Source organism: Seriola lalandi, unplaced genomic scaffold (assembly GCF_002814215.2).
Source record: "Seriola lalandi dorsalis isolate HSWRI2012SDOR001 ecotype SW California unplaced genomic scaffold, Sedor1 jcf7180002054609, whole genome shotgun sequence".
Classification (NCBI taxonomy): Eukaryota; Metazoa; Chordata; class Actinopteri; order Carangiformes; family Carangidae; genus Seriola; species Seriola lalandi.
In genome coordinates, this window is record NW_019525162.1 from 70571 (window position 1) to 91506 (window position 20936).

The 20936-nt window shown below is 42.9% G+C and overlaps 3 protein-coding genes across 3 annotated transcripts; 1 reads left to right on the forward strand and 2 right to left on the reverse strand.

Annotated features, from left to right (window-relative positions):
• Positions 1–451: 451 nt before the first annotated feature.
• LOC111664913 (bestrophin-3-like) lies at positions 452–9700 on the forward strand. The gene is made up of 13 exons (XM_023419715.2): positions 452–459; positions 660–754; positions 2541–2628; positions 3025–3170; positions 3721–3875; positions 5387–5464; positions 5629–5781; positions 6719–6799; positions 6908–7059; positions 7315–7405; positions 7758–7876; positions 8029–8301; positions 8526–9700. Exons 1-13 carry the CDS (start codon positions 452–454, stop codon positions 8899–8901), a joined length of 1815 nt encoding a protein of 604 aa, XP_023275483.2. The 3' UTR covers positions 8902–9700.
• Positions 9701–9824: 124 nt separating this feature from the next.
• nots (nothepsin) lies at positions 9825–13692 on the reverse strand. Its single transcript, XM_023419808.2, has 9 exons — positions 13557–13692; positions 13127–13307; positions 12782–12899; positions 12474–12592; positions 12105–12304; positions 11292–11417; positions 10854–10998; positions 10619–10717; positions 9825–10040 (listed from the first exon to the last, which is right to left on the reverse strand). Exons 1-9 carry the CDS (start codon positions 13622–13624, stop codon positions 9864–9866), a joined length of 1233 nt encoding a protein of 410 aa, XP_023275576.2. The 5' UTR covers positions 13625–13692; the 3' UTR covers positions 9825–9863.
• Positions 13693–14920: 1228 nt separating this feature from the next.
• cct2 (chaperonin containing TCP1, subunit 2 (beta)) lies at positions 14921–20712 on the reverse strand. Its single transcript, XM_023419790.2, has 16 exons — positions 20650–20712; positions 19659–19733; positions 19453–19518; positions 19044–19155; positions 18758–18834; positions 18502–18614; positions 18095–18297; positions 17904–18004; positions 17478–17605; positions 17281–17384; positions 16825–16944; positions 16594–16722; positions 16158–16261; positions 15798–15897; positions 15442–15583; positions 14921–15350 (listed from the first exon to the last, which is right to left on the reverse strand). Exons 1-16 carry the CDS (start codon positions 20650–20652, stop codon positions 15320–15322), a joined length of 1608 nt encoding a protein of 535 aa, XP_023275558.1. The 5' UTR covers positions 20653–20712; the 3' UTR covers positions 14921–15319.
• Between the last annotated feature and the right edge of the window lie 224 nt (positions 20713–20936).

Sequence of the window (20936 nt, forward strand, 5' to 3'; positions counted from 1 at the left end):
TATAATACTCCATTTGTGATCCCTCTAGGGTCTGCATTATTTTTTACTTTTAACTCAGTAATTATCTCTCTGTACAGGCTGGTAGTTTTGTAGTTTTGTACTTGTAGAGCTCAGGTCATGAGGGATTCACAGGACTCAACGCAGCATGTGATCCATGTAAATTTGTCTCATTGTTATCACCTCACTGTCAGAGCTGTAGGTTTATATTTATAACAAAATAAGACCATGATAATAAATGCTGGAAAAAGGTAAATCTCTTGTTTATGTAAGCTTTTTGTAAGCTTTGGCTAAATGCAAGTATTGCTATTGCTACGTAGCTAGCGTTAGCATAACACAGCTGTTAACTTACCAGTTTAGCCGAGAGCTTCAGCCATTGTTGCATTTACAAGACAAGAGGTTATAAGACGTCGTCTGAGCAGAGCTACTACTTCAAGACAGAGTGGACGCTGCAATGACTCGGTATCGGAAAGTGACAAGATGTGCCAGTCCGACCAGAGCTAGCTGGTTAGCATGCTAACCCTGGTAGACGTAAAAAAAGTGATAGAAACAGCAAAAAAAAAGGGGGGTTGCTTTCCATCACCGGCGCTCTTAAAATTCATTTGCAGTTGGTTGTCCATGAGTTACTGTTGGGTGTTACCTCTGTGTCTTCTGTCCTCCAGGTTCGTCCTCTCTGACAATCAGAAGAGACTGTTTGAGAAACTTTCCATGTACTGTGACAAATATGCAGAGCAGATCCCCGTCACCTTCGTCCTGGGTTCGTACAGTTTCCTGACTTCCCTAGAGATGTTTCTGTATGTCACAGAACTGACTGTATTACACCGTCATCCTCATTTCTTACTGAACAGTTAGTTAAATAATCAGAAGCAATAACATGCTTCGGGGAATGGTTCATACTACAAGGGTTCATACGTTGAAAATGATTTGAACTTCGAAGGTTTGAACAACTAAAGTTCGAACTTAGTATTGAGTATCAGAAAAATTCAAATACTCTAAGTTCAAGCACTATAAAATTTTTATGTTTGTAAATTTCCACCACTGTTTTCTAGTGTGAATGAGGACTGGAAAAGACCTTTTTGTTTCAGTAACTGCACAAGTCTGAGTCCGAGGTGAACACACACACAAACACAAAATCTGACAAAAATCTTGGGTTCACGCAGGTATTTATGGATTAAGGAAAAGGGAACAGGTGTGGGCAAGAATTCCCTGGACATACATGGATCTCAATTCACAGTATTCAACTCTAATCTAAAATGGGAGGCAGTAAAACATTAAGAAACATGTTAATGGTGGAAACATCTGGGTGTATCTTCAACCATCACCACTTACCAGAAGAGCAAGAAGGGTGCGTTTAAATCATCCTCCATTATGGTTGTAGGTTCAACCCCTGGTGAAGTTATTTTGACCAGGTAGTTAACTTAACACCTGTGGTTTAATAAACAAGGGAACATAAGGCCTGCAATAGGAGCTTTAGTGTGGAAAACACTTTGGAGCCACAAGTCTGAACTAATTTAGTGTTGACAGCTGTCGCAGTGATGTGAGGATCCTAAAATACTTCGCAAGTCAAGGCCACAGCGTCCCACAGGTGATCCCAGGTGATCCTGGATGTGTTGTTATTAATTATCACAGAAAAAGAAAGGCTAATATTAGTCCTCTGAGACCAGGGCTAAACACTCAACCACACACTCACTGACAAATGAGTGTTGTTTTTGGATACTTCAGGATGTGGTGATTAAAAACTACCTGAAGACTAACGACTGAACTGAATTAAAAGTCCATAAAATACAGGCGATGGGAGATGGCCTTCCGGCCCGGGAACGCCTCACGATCCCCCAGGAGGGGAGAGGGGCGTCTGGAACACCCTGCTGAGCCCGCTGCCACCGCGACCGCACCCGGATAAGTGGAGGAAAATGGATGTAAATTAGAGGTTTACGAAAGAACTAAAATCTAGCTGTGACTCTGCTCTACGCCTGAGAAGCAAGAGGAACAGATAGATGGAGTGTTTGCTTCATTAGCAGCCTGCTAATGGAAACAGATCATTACAGAGCAGAGAGGGGTTAAAAGCAGGATGAGTGCTTGTGTAGCTGATGAGAGAACACACACACACACACACACACACACACACACACAATCTGTAAGTTCCCTCATGTGAAAACAGCCTCATTTTCCCTCAGTGCAAAGGGGAAAATAACTTCAAACATCCGGTGTAATAAACAAAATGTATAATATGATACATGTTCAGTCATAATACGCTGTAAAAAAAACCCGAAACAAAACAACTACCAAACATGGACGGATTATGAGACAATGAGTCCCCCGGGCACAGACATGGAAAAAGCCCCCCCCCCCCGGGCCGATGCAGCTGAATTGTTTGTGGCCGTTTTGCAGTAGTTGCATCTCTGTGGTTGTTCTGTGTCTCTGTGTGCTCGTTTAACATACAATATTATTATACATATAAAATATTAAATTGTTTTTTGCTTGTTTTACAGTATAAGAAATGTATGAATGAATGAATTAATATGAATTTATTGCTTGTGTTTCAGGTTTTTATGTGACTCTGGTGGTGAATCGATGGTGGAATCAGTTTGTTAACCTGCCCTGGCCTGACAGACTCATGTTCCACATCTCCAGGTATTTTATAACAACTCTCAGAATAAGATGTACGGTTCGTGAACTGGCTTAAATACCGTTAAGATATAAAAGAGCAACGAGTGAAACAAATGCAAACAAATCTGCAGATGTTACTACATTCAGAAGGTGAAGATCTACAGTGTGGAATGAGCAAGGGTAATTTAATTTAAACATCAGGTAGTTATGTAGCTTATGAGGCTAACATTAGCGACATCAGAGGTTGCTACAAATTCCACATGATCTTCACCTCAGGATCACGTTCTTTGGAGAGACCACCTGTTGAAAGCTGCACAGACGGTCACTAGGTCACATTTATGAAATGAAGAGAAGAGCACGTATCAATAGACCGAGTCGGTATTTACGCCATGTTGTTTATGTCGCTGCGTTTTCCTCCAGCTGTGTCCAGGGTAAAGATGAATATGGCCGCCTGCTGCGTAGGACGATGGTGCGTTACGTCAACTTGACCTCGCTCCTCATCTTCCGCTCCGTCAGCACCGCCGTCTGCAAACGCTTCCCGACCATGGACCACGTGGTGGAGGCAGGTGTGTGTTCAGCAAAGTTTGACTGAAACCAGATATAGACGGGCGGGTTATGACACAACAGACTCAGTTTTGTGCATGTACAGAAATGTTCAAACCAGTTCAGTAATCCCTCCAAGCCAATCCTGCGCAGGATGTGTTGTGTATCCAGTGTGTGTGTGTTGAGTGTGTACCTGTGTGTGACTGCGTGTTTCCTGCTGTGTCAGTGTGTCTGAAATGAAGAAAGTCAGATGGAGTTCAGTTCCTTCCCGACTGCGTCTCGTCCTTCCCGTAACCGTCTGATGTGGCCCCAGGGATCGTCTCGTTATCGGCCGATTAGAGCTGCAGGAGAGCAGAGCCGATGGTGATGACCCGACTGAGAACATCAGACAACACAACCTGAATCTTGAGTCTGTCTGTTTCTAAAATATCTCTAATGTAAAGCTCTGTGGTCTGATCCATCTTTTTTCAGTTTGACGAAAACCGCCGCTGACGAAGCTCCTCCTCCAGTCTGCTGTTCCCGCTGTTCTCTTGTAATCACAGTGTTTCTACCTGCTTGTCTCTTCACCTGTAGGTTTTATGACTCCAGAGGAGAGGAAGGTGTTTGACAACATCCGCTCCCCTCACCTGAAGTACTGGATCCCGGTGGTCTGGTTCTCCAACCTGGCGTCTAAGGCTCGACAGGAGGGACGCATCCAAGACAGCATCGACCTGCAGAATATTCTCAATGTGACGAATTGGGATCAAATATTTTATATTCTGTGTCAAAAATATTAACGTTTGAATGTTTAGACATTTAGAGGGTTGAACAAAATAACTTAAAAGACTTTGCTACCAAAATTAGCTTATCGAAGCTAAAATAGTATAGCGTCCAAAAACAGAAATAAAACTTGACTAGTAGAACAAAACAAAACCAGTTAATGTACTTCTGTTGATAAAACATTATTTATTTCTTATCTGAATAATTTGGGCAATGTCAAAAATAGATTATTTCCTCATTAAATTAACATTAAATCAATAAACTAAACATCCCACATCAGATCAGTATGCTAGCAAAGTTTTGCTAGCAGTAGGACTTCCCTCACAAAGAAAATACGCCTTGCTCATTAATTATAGCCAAAAAATTAACAAACTTTACTACCTGTCATACTACTGCGCACAAAAGTTTATCAAAATTATTTCTCTATGAAGAAAAAAACAGTGTCAGAATGTAAAGCACAAAATGCTAGTTACTGCTAACTGCTAATATCTTGGCTAACAAAAGTACAGTCCACTTTGCTGTAGTAACACTTGCTCCTTAAAAAACTGTAACACAAGAAAAAGTTATTAACAGAAAACCAAGACACAAAACTCTAAATTAACTCTAAATAAAGCCAAAGAGTCCGACCCTGAACTGGATTATATTTTATTAACTGCAAACAGGCTGTTTCTACAAAGGATTTTTACTCTGTATGCAGATCATATGGAACAGCTGTTATCACCCAAACACACACAGGACTTATGAGTTTTACAAAACACCGCCGCTATCTGCTAAACCTGCTTCACTTTGCAGGATATCAGGCTGCAGATGCAGCTGCCAGATGGGTTACTAAAAGACTGTTTGAGTCCTCAGCTTTTTTGGTGCAGTTTTTAAAGTTCAATCACCAATTCAAGGTTGGATTTCTTTGGAAATGCAAATACAAATGCTTTATTAAAAATAAATGTGAATGTGTTGTGAAGGAAACGTACAGATCTCAGGTACAGGTCCCAGAGTTTTGTTTGAAATGACACGTATCAATCATCTGTAGTCTGGTCTGTCAGCATTGTAGCTATGCCATTAGGGTTGGGGTTCACTTTTGCCTTAAGTGCAAAAAAGTAATTTGGGACAACCAAAGGGCCGACTGTAGGGGCATAACTGGGCTGGCTGTAGGTGCTTCAGTCCCCAAGTGCTACTCTGGCATGAGATTAGTGCAAAAGTGAAGTGTCCCATTATGGTACAAACATCCTGTCAGAGAGAAAGAGGCTCTTAAGCACTCAAAACACACACTTGTCCATCCTTCAAAACCAATTTAGAGCCCGATCCCTGTTAGTCTGTGACCGCATAAACCAGACATGTAGGTAATGTGACACTCAGCTTACTCCCAAAGGGGAGGGTGAGACTCTTTTTCCAATCAGCCTGTTGAATCACAGAAATCTGGGGGGAGGCAGCTGGTGCCAAACTGCCAACCCTATTGAATTTTCTATCTCTTCTCTCTGTTCAGGAGATGAATCGGTTCAGGACCTGGTGTGCAACTCTTTTCGGCTATGACTGGGTCGGCATCCCTCTGGTCTACACACAGGTCCGCCCTGTATCATGTTTAAAACGGATGTAGATCATCTAATCACATCAGTAATCATCCTCCATCATTAGTGTAACTGAATCAGAGCTCTGAATCTCCCTCAGAGAGAGGGGAGGGAGAGAGTGACGGATGGACAGTATTTTCTCTTTCTCTTATACCTTCAGGTCGTCACTCTCGCTGTCTACACCTTTTTCTTGGCTTGTCTGATTGGCCGACAGTTTCTTGACCCCAAACAGTGTCATCAAGGTCATGAGCTGGACCTTTACATCCCCGTCTTCACCCTGCTGCAGTTCTTCTTCTACGCCGGTTGGCTGAAGGTGAGATTAACAAAATCTGCCAATTAATCCCACGAGCAGACCCACAACAACGAGACATTTATCATTCGTCTGGGCCCCACACACACACACACACACACACACGCACACACACACACACACACACACACACACACACACACACACACACTATCTTTCTGCACCAAATACTCCAAATGTGAATTAATCCGCCGCTGAAAATAGTTCCCACAAAGTGCTTTAGATTTCCTCTTGTTTATTTGTTAAGTGAGCTTTTTTTACTGTCTGTTTGTATGTTTATTTGTTTGTCAGCAGGATTACACAACAAGTATTGAACTGATTTTTGCCAAACCGGATGCAGGGATGGGGCGTAGGCCGGGGACGAATCCATTGAATTTTGGTACCAATCTGGTTAAAGTGGTGGATCCAGGAAATTTGTATCTCTTTCCTTGACAGTGTGAGATACAGATATATAATAATGTATAGATCTAGAACATCAGACATATTTATGGTGTTGAGATCTATGACTTTGTACAGTTTGGTGCAGATCAATCTGAAAATAAAATGACAGAATATCACACACCAGCAAATCAGATGACTATCCTGTTTTCCTGCTGAGACATAAACAGGCCGGTGGTTGACCTATGTCTCGACCTTGTTCTGTTATATTAATAACACACCATATAATGTTATTAATAACTTATGTGGTGGATATGAGCCACACACTGGATGAGGTTGAGCGGAAAAAAATCCCTCACTGAGTACTGAGACTAAAGTTGTACAGATTGTACTGAAAGAAAGTAGTTATTCAACATCTGACAAACAGAAATCTGGCCTGTAAAACTTTGGATATATTGTTCATTAACATGGGAGCGATTCCAAACGATGCGTACTTGTGTGTGGGATCACATCTTTACACCAAGTGCTTGAATACCAGTTATGATTTATGTGTGACTGTTAGGTAGCAGAGCAGCTGATCAACCCGTTTGGAGAGGACGACGACGACTTTGAAGCAAACTGGATCATAGACAGGAACCTTCAGGTTAGCAGCCGATCACTGCATCTATCTATCTATCTATCTATCTATCTATCTATCTATCTATCTATCTATCTATCTATCTATCTATCTATCTATTTATCTATCCTCCAGGTGTCTCTGCTGGCTGTGGATGAAATGCACATGAACCTGCCTCATATGACCAAAGACATGTACTGGAACGACTGCGATGCTCGCCCGCCGTACACACTGGCTGCTGCCGACTACTGCATCCCCTCATTCCTCGGCTCCACCACCGACATGGGGTGAACACACACATTCACATATTTTACATAAAACACACTGGATTATTTTAACCTAGCAAGTTGATTGGTATAAGCCAATTATCAGTGGTTTGGTAACTGTTGTAGTAAAGCTACAATCCTCTAGAGGGCGCGCTCTTCATCATCATTATGGAGTGAACTTGTTGGGTTTGGTTATCTCAAGCCAAGCTTCAGTAACGTTGTATTGTCGCAATGTGATTGGCTATTTCAATGAAATACTTTATCCAATGTCTCCAGACTCTCGGACATTCTCCAGTTTGATGACGGTGACATCAGCGACGGTCGTCCACGGCCACACGACCCCACTCTGCCTCGCCGCCAAGAGTCGGTAATACAACGTTTTTCCTAACTCTGCCAACAAGGTTATGTTTTTATTCCTGTATATATATTTTTTAATTCATAAAGAAGACAACCATGAAGAGGTAGATGCAGAATTGTTTATAAACCTACCATGTCACTATCACTATCACTATGTCTATCAGTATATGATGCTTTATTAAACATATATAATTAAAATAGAAATATGTAGAGAATTGTATGGCTTTCTATTCTTCGTTAAATAAAAACTATTGTGTCAGTTGGACATGTCTTCTTCACATGGTCTTCGTCCAGTTTAATAAAGACAGGGTTTATATTCAGTTTTTTTTTTTACAAAGCCCTATTTTTTTTTAATGTTGCAGGTTCTCGGTCGAGTCCGGCGGCTGCTGAGCGTTCAGGAGCCTCCTGACCTCCGACCCCCTCGACCCATCTTCAAACGGCACAGCAGTGATGCAACAGGAAGTTTCTTCCCAGACTTCAGGTGCAGCATTGGTCCCCGTTGGTCAATTCCCATTCCACCAAAGTTATGTCTTCGGGCAATTAACAGCTTCTGCCTGTGCTAACATCTGTAGTTCATACTTGATATATTGTATTTCCTGTTGGTCATTCTGAAATAAATTTCACTTAATCCAGGCTCAATCCAGGTGTAGATGACGTACCTCCTCCCTCCTCCTTGGTCTTACCCCCGTCTTCCATGGACACCTTGTCCACCTTGAGGGAGGTCAGCAGCAACCCACCATCGCCCGAGAGCTCACCCTCTGCTGTTTTCCCCCGGCTCATCGTCAGCCCGCCATTTTGTGATGTCCGTCACAATGAGGATTCTTCCGGCAACGCTGAAGTGGAAAAACCTCAGAATGGGTTGGATCATTCCCCCACTGAGGACGCAGCAGGCTTGGAAACTCCAAGGTGATTCATTCATTATATTCGGCTTATTTTCCAGGAACAACTCCTTGTTTGTCCAACTCTGGTGATACTGAAACCATTATGCTATGGTTCTCAGATAATGGAACAGAAATGACACCACAACAACCACAGCTGGTCTCTTTTTTAAGTATACTGCTATTTGCTCCTTAAAATCTTAAAATCCTACCCATCCAATCCCTTGACTTCCCCTTCCTGTGCATTTCCAGGGCCGGCTCTTCGGTCTGTTATTCACCCACTCAACTGGGACCAAAGGAATTTCGTTGGACGACTGCCCAAAATCCCCCATCAACTCGGCCACGAGGGCGGCAGTTCTCCCTTCAGTTCTCCAGACAGTCGTCAAAGGCATCAATACGCAGCCTGCCAAGCCCCAAGGCCCTGGGGAGGCGGAGACGAGGCCTGGCTCGATTCCAATCCCGAAGATCGCCCGGTCCACCTACTGACACTCTGCAGCTCCCTGACCCTGAGTGTGACCACAACTTCCAGGGAATGGCAGGGACTGAGGATAGTGAGACAGAAGGAACCAACAACAGCGACGAAGTCAAAGACAACAACTCCCTTTCACAGAGTTCGGAAAAGAAATGATAACCACTCACTCAGTAACATAAAACTGCCCAAACAGAACCAAACAGAACCAAACAGAGCCATTCATTGAGCTGGAAACTGGAAATACTCAGAGACCTTTGACCAAGAGGAATGCTCTAAGTTTCATTTTTGTTGTTTTGAACCAACAAATGCTTGGGAAGCTGGACATGCCAACCATGAATGTTTTGAAGCCTCGGATTTCAGTTTACTACTTGTTTCCAGTTTTGTTATTGGAGACAAAAAACCTTAACTCTAAGCCAAAGATAGTATACGAAAGAATGCAAAAGATACAATAGAATCATTTATAGTGAAATATAACACTCATAAAAATCCTAACTTGGGCAAAAGAGGTGGGAAGAGCAAGCAACAACCTTAGCAAGAAAGGCTGAGACACCTGTCAATAGAAGAAATGAAATTAGCAGTGAGCTGAACTTGTTGACTTTGTATTTCTGGACAAAGGTTGGGTGTTTTCCCATTCACTTCAACACAGTCAGATTTTTCTTGAATACCACCCAGTGGCCATTAGAGGAGCCGCAGGTGAACACACTTGTGTACTGACTCCAAGACTCAACTGATGTGAATGCCAATATGATAAAGTACTGGTGCTCAGGATTGTTGACGGGTTTCTAGAACTAAATATTTTCTAGAACAAAATCTTCTGTCTTTATGTGATGACTGTTATTTTGTCTGTATTTGTAAATGTGACTGAAGTAATGAATATACACTATCTGCTGCTGCTTCTGAATCAACAAAAGCTACTTTTTTAAATAAAATGACTGACTTGTCGATGAATCACCAACGATGATTGGGCTGAAGGTCGCAAAGTAGTTCAGAAAATGGTGGATGACTGAAGCACAAGGCTGCCAGCTAATTGTAAACAGTTTGTGTTGGTGCCTTACCAAGAAGTACAACAGGCTGTTGAGTTCTTTTTAATTCAAATATTTATTGATCACATTGATGGGTTACTGCTCGGTTGGGTGCCTAGCAGGTGCAAAACCGACCCGGTCCTGTCCTCTGTCGAAAACAGTGTAGTACTCTGTCAGAAATACATCTCCCAGAATCCACAGAGGGCCCTCAGGGGAAACAATGTCCACAGCCTGGAATCCACTGAAACACAACTCCCTGTCACCAAGCATTTCCTGAAGACCAAGACAGAGAGAGCGAGAGAGAGCAATATTTATTAAAAATTTAAATGCTACCCGTATTTACAGAACAAATAATTTTCAAATACTTGAGTTTGTGTCTGAGGAAAGAACATTTTTCCAATTTTAGACAACCTGAAACATCTGACTCTTCAAGGACCATAAAGAATTTTTAATAACAAGAGTGTGAGAAGAGTAAATATGACAACAATGCAAAGACAAGGACATTCAATAAAAACATTACTTAAATTAAACCCTGTGGTAACATAGATTTTATAGTAGACCTAGTGTTCAGACATGAAGGCAAAAATGTGTTTTACGGTCTGATTTAAAAGTAGAGACAAGGTCAGCAGATCAAATACTAACTGGAGGACCATTTCAAAGCTACGGTGCCAATGCAACAAAAGTTTGATCAACCTTCTGGAACTGCCAAAAGACCTAACCCTGCGGATCTAAGACTCCTTTGGAGACAGTGTGGATTTCAAAGTTAATGCCTCATGCTAGCACAAAAATAAAAAGCATATTTGGATAACTGGCTAAAGACAAGAGACAGCCACAAACAGACAATGAGTTACCTTCCTAACATATTGTTCAGCAGTCAGTGTGTATTCTTTTCCTCCGAGGACGAATGTCACATGAGGCAAACTGGACAACCTGACACAGTCGATGAGAAACTAAAACACACACGTAAAGGTCAAATTAGATTATACACCATCAGATTTGTATATATGAGATTTAGATTATACAAGTTAATCATGAATTTCCCCTAAATAAATGTAGTATCTATCTATCTAATTCTTTTCTTTCTACCTCTCCAATGTTTGTGGGTGTGGCTCCAATCAGCTGCTGAAGGTTGAGGATGTCATTGGTCGGTCCAGCAATTAGGGAGGTTCCTGTATCGACAATCGCCTGGCAACCACGAGGACAAAACGAACTCGTACCCTGCACTGCCACACTGAAACATACGAAGACATCAATATTTTTTTATTGGTGTGTGAATTCTTGTTTTTCTTTTCATGAATTGGAGCCCTAAATAAATTATGACAACACACAACTGCGATGTTGGATATGGTCAACAGCTGTTACAGCTTGTCACCAAAGGTGCCACCAAAAACAAGGAAAAAATACATTTTGAAAATCAGCACTGATTGTTAGTGCAGGGTTAGAGCTTCAATTTGGGGTTAAGATTAAAATCAATATAAATAAACATTAATTGGTCAGAATCACAATAGTAAAAACATATAAAACCTGTCCATATTAATCTGCCAGTATCCCTTAGCAGTCACTGGAATCCAGGTAATTGGTCCGATGTACAACGACTCATCTGTTCCACCTAGCAACAATTCACCCTCTGGGTTGCCACTACTTGTTCTCCTGCAGAGATTTAAAAAAAAAACGAACAAAAAAAACACTTGAGTTAAAATGGAATTTGTACTTTTTAAGTTTTTGATCAGTCAAGGAAACCAAAACATTTTCTTATCACACCACTGAGGCATTTGAATCCCTCCCCCGACTCCTATAAAATCACTGAAACTTGCTATGTGCAAGTCTTTAATTTCCCTGAATCCCTTTTAGACTGAATGTCTCAGCATTTCCACAGAGTCTGGAGGTTATCAGTCGAACCCAAATTCATACCAGCAGATTTCATTCATCTCCATACGCTAAATCAGAGAGGAAAAACCAACTTGGAGGTTGGTTGGGGTGAAAACCTGTAGTTTCAGTCTTCTGTGGCAGATGGTTTGATATCTGCTCTCGACCTTCCTTAAACACTGAAAGCCATCTTCGGAGGTCCCCAAAACCCCCTGGACCTCCTATGACCCCCTGACTCCTGTGAAAACCCTCGACCCCATGCACTTCTTGGATTTCGGTCAAACCTTTTAAAACCAAATGTGTCGCAACTGTGCTAAACTCAGATTTTGCAGGATATCAATCAAACCAAGTACACCAGCAGATTCATTTCCCGTACTGTCCTAGACCGTTTGGACCCAGACTGGTTGCCTTGGTAGGGTCCCTGTATAAATACTTTAAAACAGTCACGATATTCATCTGGTGAAGTTGTACCTGCTGAGGTAGAAGGAGAAGACTGGCTGATCCACTATCTTCTGCGCCAACATGTTGTCGAAAACGGGGTTTCCGAGGATCTCTGCGAGGGATGGGTATCCCATCCCCAGCACACCATCAAACCGGGCCATCGCAAATGTGGTACCAGGCTCGTAGACTGACTCCCCAAACTCCTGGTTCAGGGTGGTTAGTTTACCCACCTGGACCAGAAGACAACTCGTTGCTTTTACCCACAAACAATTAGTCTTTTGAGGTTGAGTCCTGAAGTTGGTATGATTTTAAGAAATTGGACTGTGAATTGACTGTCTGATTTTTAGATTTCCACAATCAGCTGTGCATCATGTACATTTTATATACATTTTATTATACCTTCAGTGTGTCCCTGCCCATGACTCCCAGCAGGTGTCCCGATCCGTAGTGAATCCCAAACATCCGACCATCATGACGAAACGTAGTCGACTCAAACGCCCTGAAACGCCTGTGCAGTACTGTGAAACACACACACACATACATACACACACACACACACACACACACACACACACACACACAGACCTTGAACTTGTTATCACAGTCTGGAACATGCTAAACCAGAGTCATGTTGTCCTGACCAACAAACACAACTCTTACAAATATATAAATACAGATACACAAAGTGTTGTGTTGTGTTGTGGTACCGCAGGCCTGGCTGACGCAGTAGGACGACGGCACCCAGAGATCAGCTGAGCCAGTGTCAAAAACCACAGAGAAGTTCTGCTCCGGTGTCCCCAAACTGATGTCTCCATAATACTGAGCCTGACACACAACACAGACCCACAGTGTGATTTTGGGGTAAACAAAGTGGTTGCCGGTTTCTTGCCAGGAGACCCTGAGCAAGGCACAGAACCCTCATTTAAGACCAGTTGTATCTTGTCCCCACAACAAATCCATGTTAAGAAAATGACAACACTGACCCCCGGTGGGGAATTCAAGGTACTGCAACAAGTTTACACCAGCAACCTCTTGCTCTCAGCAGTCCTTACATCCATGAAGTTATAGAGCCTCTCGCTGGAGCGTCCGAGTCGCAGCGACGGCGTGCCGGGCGGGAAACACTGAGCAAAACGGCGGTTGAACATGTCAGGGCGGTGATCCCTCAAGAACTCCTCCAGCAAGCCTTCGGCTCGTAGCTGGGAACGAATCGAAAGCACCCGTCTCAGAGGGACCCTGAGGGTGGTTGGTGGTGATAGGTCAGTACCTTGGATTTGAATTTACTGGCTTGAGTGTTGATTTTAAATCAGAAAAACACCTTAAAAAACTAACTTTGATTTGGTGGAATAAAACAAACAAAACTCAAGCTTGAATTTTGGGGGATTTTTTACAAGATTTTGAAATTAAACAGAGAGTAAAAGTAAAGTCATGAGTCACAAGCCTGACATGAGTCTTGAACTCAGTTTATTCATTCAAGTTTCCTACCTGATAAGTGCTGAACTCGTCCATGTCCAAAGCCCCAGAACCAGAACCAGCAACAGCAGCCTGAACATGTCTGTCCTCCTCCGTCAGTCAGTCACACTGGAGCTCGGCACATGTTGAGGAATCTATCAGGGTTCACTGATGCTCTGATTGGATCTGAGTCAGTGTGAGAAAGTCCACCCCAAAAACTCTTTAAAGACAAAGTTTAAAGTTGATGCATCTGAAACTTTCTGTTGAATAAAAAGCCACAATAAAACAATAAAAATAAGTCTGTGTGCTTGATATGAGCACTTGTCACCAGTGCAATATTATATTTTACAATCTATATTTTGTCTTCAATGTAAAGGACATTGAGTTTACATGTAATTAAATGAGCAATATAAGTAAAATTACCATTGTCATTTAACCCTTTTATGGACAAACTAACATCTCATTCCAGAAAACAGGTTTAACAAGCTGAACTTCACCAGCCTAAAATATGAATGTGTGAATTTAATGCATTTATCTTGAAAAATCTGCTGTGAAGAGTCAATAAATTAAAACGAGTACCTTTTATTCAGCGTAGTTCAAACAGTTATTATTCAGCACTATGTCTTTAACTTAGGATAAAGTTACTGTTTGTTAAACTTGAAAATAGATTTCTTCAGCTGTAACTTGATGGGGACAAAGTGCTGCTGCCTGATATTTACAAACCTATGAATTAAACCTGTTCGACCCAGTAGCACTCTCATGATTTTGGTGTCTATTTTACATTTAAAAATCCTGCTCAACAGCATATTTTATATATTGTTATATTTCAACATATAGTAAATGTGAACAAATTTTAAAACGTATTCAGACTATATTCAAAATCTCATTTTTAAAACGTTTTGTTCAGTTTTTAAATGTTTTTCAGCCACAATCTGAAATATCCAACATCTCCCATGTGATCACAAATGGTCCAATCCTGTGAGAAATGATACTTCATAGATCAGTGTCTTATCTATAGAGATATTTTTAGCCTATTTGGCTTTTCGGAATAAAACGTGTCAGCAGCTTCTTCAGCAGCAGGACTCTGGGTTTGTTGAAGGAAAACGAGCAGGTTAGCTTCACAGAGCTAAAGTTACTATAGTAACTACTCGGTCGTGTCTGTTTCTATTTCCCTTCGACTGTGGTTCAACAAACTCTTGAGCCCCTGACGACGGACTGCAGAGGCCGGTTGAGTAACTTCAGTGTGTTGACACTCTGAGGTCTCGGTCACTCTGACCTCTGAACAGTGGAAAGAAAAGTCTCACTGGTTTCTCTTCAGGCTTTAGGGACGAGAGTGTCGGTCCTGAGTGACAAATATCTCAACACAACTTCACAAAAATGAAGACGACAAACAGATCTACTGATGAAGATTGGTTCATTTATTTCAGTAAACAAAAACAACGTCCAAAAGTACTTTCTAAGCGTCGTCGGCACCAACTGGCTAACGTTTGCATAGCCAGCCTCCAGCACTTGCTGCGACCTCAGCTAATGTTAGCATCACAAACTGTACTGACCAACGTTTTACATAAGTTTCACACTTAGCCACTTTGTCCTGCTAGCATTAGCATTGGAGCCGCTGCGGTTAGGGTTGTGTCTGACGGTTAGCTAGCATTAGCCAGCTAGCCTGTACAGTGCTTCCACAGTGAGTTTAACAACAGAGAAAAAAAAACAGCGGAGCGTTTCTTTAAATTTGAACTACACAGAGGTGATAAATAACAAAACTGATCCCCTCCCCCGTTCTTCATCCTCCTCTTCCTCTAGCAGGGATGATGGTCGGGAACTCTCTTCCTACAAAACAAAAAACAACAGTAAGAACTACAAAACAAACAAGCAAAACAGAGGACATGAAGGACACATGAAACCCGGGAGACGGACTGACCTGGGTGCAGCTTTGATGATGTTGTCGACCCTCAGGATCATCTCTGCGGCCTCGGAGGCGCTCAGCAGCACCTGACGCTTCACCTGGAACGACTCTGTGATCCCCAGCTCTGCCATGTTGCCCACCGTGCCTTCAGACATGTCTGCAGGGAAACACAAACCCGTCAGCGTTCATCTAAAAATGGCTGGTGAGGATCTAATCTGCTGGGTTCATGTGTCTGTTAAAGAAAAGGCTTGAGTGCTTCAAGACGCTGAACCGTCCAACGTCACAAATCCACGGTGACAACGGACTTTACAGACACAGATTAGAACTTGTGGCGTTGATATTAAGTTATATACAGTGTGGTGGAAACTCACTCAGTCCAAAGGTGGTCTTGTTCTCCTGGTGAGCAGCTCTCAGCTGAGACACCAGGTCGGCGCTGTCGTAGCCGGCGTTGTCGGCGATGATGGTCGGCAGCTGGAGGAGGAAACGGAGAAAAATTCATTCATCAAAATTGGCAAAAACCTTCCAAACTGTGCGAGGGTCGTACTTCCCTCAGTGGACTCTAAAATAACAGATCGAGCCGCTGATTAAATGTCACAATTCATCAGAAAAGAGACCGAAACACATCTGTGAAACGACTAAAAGATCGATCCCATTAAGTTTTTCGCACTCAACGGGAAGGAGAGTAAAACCACTGTATGATCCTTTGAAAGAGAACAGAGGCAGGTACGTACCATCCTCAGAGCCTTGGCGAACGACTCCATGGCGACCGCCTCCTTCCCTGGCGTCCTGTTGGCCAGGTCAGTGACCACCTTGGCCATCAGCATCTCAGAGCAGCCTGAGGAGGAGTCAGGACACGGCAGGTCAGAGTGAGTGCGTTCAGGTATGAGGGGCGATTAGTGCCACATGAAAAATAACTTGAGCTGTTCCCCTAACCTTTTTAAGCCGTGACCTCCCATTCATGTAAATTATCTCCAACTGATAAGAATAATTTATTTCAATGATCTAATAAAACAATTAATATGTGACACTGACGAAGCACCAGCATGATTTTAAGTTAAATAATAAGCTAAGTAAAATAATTTCTAATTCAGTGATTTCAATGTTTCAATTTGTTTTGAATAAAAATCATGTAAATATCATCGTGTGTGTGTGTGTGTGTGTGTGTACCTCCTCCGTAGACGGTGCGTGGCTCCTTCACGGTCTGAGCCAACACACACAGAGCGTCGTGCAGCGAGCGCTCCGCCTCGTCCAGAATCTGCTGAGTTGCTCCTCGCAGGACGACGGTGCACGCCTCACCTGAGGGGGGGAGGGGAGGGAGAGGGGGAGGTCAGAGCCTCAGTGACAAGCACACGCACACACATCAGATGCAGTGACCTTTTAACGCGTGTGTGTTCGTACCCATGGCGACTCCAGAGAAGTGGATGAGTGTGTCTTCTCCGATCATCACCTCCTCGATCAGCTTGCAGTGGCCGAGCTTCACCAGCTCCGGGTGGTCGAAGGTGGAGGTGATCTCTCCGCCTGCACAGGTATATAAAACAGGAAACACTGAGAACTGACAAACATCTAACTTCCTGCCATAAATTCACAGATTGTTAAAGTAGTTTCTAGTTGTTTTTCTGTGGATCGACTGATTGTTTATCAAACCAACATTTAAGCTCTAAAAGCAAATTTAAGAATTGTAAATGATTCAGTTTAAGATCTCTACTAACTAAAGTCAGTTCTGTGAAATCTGTGAAAAGAGTAACAAGAACTTTACTGCAAAGTCGGGCAACCTCACACTGACTGTGTGTGTGTGTGTGTGTGTGTGTGTGTGTGTGTGTGTGTGTGTGTGTGTGTGTGTGTGCGCGTGCGTACCGGTGACCAGAGCAAGGCGCTCGACGCCGGCGAAGTCGGCGTGCTCGATGGCCATGACACCAGCCTGAGCAAACAGCTGCTCTGGATAGTTATAGATCAACTGTCTGCAGAGAGAAGCACAGATTCAATGAGAGGACACAGACACACACACACACACACACACACACACGCACACGCACACACACACGTTACTGTACCTGTTGATGAAGCAGTTGATGCCGTGCTTCAGGATCCGGTCAACCTTCTCCTTCATCTTCTCTTTCTCCGCCAGTTCGATGTCGGCGACCTTCGCCATCGAGTCCACGCGAACCCTGGAGCCAAACACCTGACACACACACATACACACGCTTAGAGCCAACACACAGTCAACAAGAACAACCGAGGTCTGTGTCTTCAGACCAGACACACGTGGACTCAGGCCACATCACAAGTGTTTGTACAGACGGACTTTAATGCGACTTCCCCTTTAATGTTCAATGGTATTTAGCTGCTGCTGTTTCACAATAAAAGTCTTCCTGTGAAGTGATTTTACTGTGAAGCAGCTGCAGGAGAAACTGTATTATAGCCGTTGGTGTGTGTGTGTGTGTGTGTCTGTGTGTGTGTGTGTGTGTGTGTGTGTCTACCTTGATCTTGTCAGTGTCCATGCCGGTGTTGGCGATCAGGATGTTGGCGTTCTCCAGCCTCTTCGGTTGGTTCACTCCGATCTTCTTGTCCAACAGGAAACCTGGACGGAGCACAAACACACGTGGCGTTACAGCGACCAATCAGAGAAGAAGAAGACCCCAGCCTGAGCTGTAATGACACCTGTCCTCACCTTCGTCCAGGTAGGAGTCGGTGAGGCTGCCGCCCAGCTTCTTGATGATGTGGATGGCCTCCAGGTTCCCGGAGCCCTTCAGCCTCATGACGGCGTCGACGGCCAGCTGGGAGAAGTGGTCTTTGTGGTGAGTCAGCAGTTTGGAGGACAGGGTGGTCCGGGCGATGTTTATCAGGTCCTCCTGGAAACGGGACTGGTCGTTGCTATGGAGACAAGGAGTAGGAGGGAGGAGGTGGTAGAGGAAGAATTAATACAGTGACGGAGGGTCCGGTGCTACAGACATGTTTCTCTCTTCATCAGCTGAATTCAAATTAAACTTTATTGTAATGAAAGTTCAGAGACAAACTGATTTTACCTCACTGACACAAAGCTACAACAAGAAAAACAAATCAATAAGTGTGTCTGACCTGTGGTCGACTGCAGCCTCCCTCAGAGCATCTCTGGCCGTCTGAGTCGCCTTCCTCCAGCCAGCGATGATGGTCTGTGGGTGAATCTTCTTGGCGATCAGGAGCTCCGCCTCCTGCGATGGAAACGGTGGCGGTAAAAGAACAGCTAGTTTCTCTTTGCTCTCAGCAGAAACGTCACATGAAACGACTCTTTAAACACGATGCAATTGATTTTAAATGCAGCAGTGTAACAACAGGCAGAATGACAGGTAGTTACCCTCAGCAGCTCGGCAGCCAGTACGGTGACGGACGTCGTCCCGTCTCCGACCTCATCGTCCTGAACCTTCGACATGTCTAAAAACAAACAGAAAGAAATAAGGATTTCAGGCTTTTCTTTGTGGTCTGTGAGTATTTTTCCCTATTTACTGACATATTATAGACTAAACAATTAATCAATCATGTAAATAATCAATAGCTGCAGCTTTATTCTGATTCCCAGCTATGTTTGGCCAGTGCTGCCAGTATGACCAGTTGTCCAGCAGACATTCAGCATCGTCACTCACCAACCAGCACTTTGGCAGCAGGGTTGTCCACACCAATGGCTTTCAGGATGGTCGCTCCATCGTTGGTCACCGTCACTATGGCGCCCTTTGTTCCACTGATCAAGATTTTATCCTGAAGAGAAACAGAAGAAGAAAGTCAAGGATGCTGAGAATACCAGTCTCCAAACACACAGCTAATGATAAGCTTTCGACTCAAGTTAAAAACAACTGGAAATGTTTAATCTGAACACATCTTTGTTTTACCTTTTAACACAAAAGAATCAGAGCAAGACTCATCATGTTTAACAACTTACCAACTTTTCTTGATTAAATACTCGACAGAAATAAAAAACGAGGGTTCAATGATCTAAACGGAAAAATTGCAATCTGTAAAATCAAAACATCAGTTGTTGGTATTGAAATAACCCACCATCCCCTTTGGACCCAGAGTGCTCTTCACCAGATCGCCAATAGCGATGGCGCCAACGAAAGAGGACTGCAGAGAAAACAAAAAGAAACAGTTTCAGAGGTTTCTATGAATCTTCATTGGTGGAATTAAAGAGCAGGATAAGTAATTTATTATTTCAAGCAGTTAACAGCAAAATAAAAACCTAAAGCACAAATAAATTCACACACCAGTCGTGCAGTCTCGGCTTTCTCTTCATCTGCTCCATGTCTGAAGATGCTGACCGGGGCCATCGATAGGGACGCCTACAGAGAGAGACAGCAGTGTTGATGAATCAACAATCAACCCATCAATCAGTATAAAACACAAAGTAACATTCATGCTCTTTAAACACAAGATCAAGCCCTATTACCCATAGTTCATACTAGATTATTTGTAACTGATTAAAAATAATTTTAATAAAAAACAAAAATTCATTGATCTGTCAAATTATATAAATCACCATGGTCAAAAAATTATATCATATCTACTACTACTGTGGACAACTGTACGCAGCTTAGGCGTGGACAGAACTATTTATTCCAAGCCGCTCTGAAAGCAGCATCAATGGAGACCCGCCCCTGTCTTCCTGGAAACCGCTAGAAGCTTCCAACCTAACTATTGAGAAAAAAACTCAAAACGGTTAAAAAGAATAAGGACAGATAAAATTTGATGATGAAGTTGGGATTATGTAAAGCTCCAGACATATTGTATTTGAGTTTTTTCTTTGCATGTTTTATGAATAAAGGCCCACAGTCACTGATTTGTTCCTCTATGACAGCCACAAAGCCCAGATGACAAGCTAAACTAGCATGCTAACAGGCTTGCTACGAACAATGAGAACAGACTGAGCCCAAACTCCGGCACCTGACATTTTAAACTTAGCAGTCAAGATAACGTTATGTGCACTACAGTCGACAGCACCATTGTTTCCGTGTGTAATGTCTAACGCAGCTGCGTATAAGCAGTTAGCTTAGCCGCTAGCGCATTCATAACGCCCATGTGCTTTCTCGCCGGTAAGCACCGTTAGCTCAGAGCTAAAGGGACGCTACAAACATCGTAAACTATACGTATATGTTATTTTAATGAGTCTTTGAGAGCTCAGATATATAATGATGTGAAGCACTGAATTAAAACTGTTTCTATCGTTTGAAAAACGAGCAAATGAAAGTTAATACTCACCATGATGTCTGCGATTCTGGGCTGAAGCCGTACACGCACAGAAGGAGGGGTTGGACGTGGGAGTGACGTAGTTACGTGCAAACATAATGCTGCGTTCAAGGCAGATCAGGGAAAACACGCTGCCACTGTCTGTTACAAAAAACAGCCTAAATTTTGTTTTCAGACAGTGCTAACATGTGTAGCACAATATATTTTCCTTAAAATATATTCTTTATTAAATAAGAGTTCTAAACCTCCTTCTCTCCATAGAAGTGATGATAAGAACAATGCTGGATTACCAACTGGGA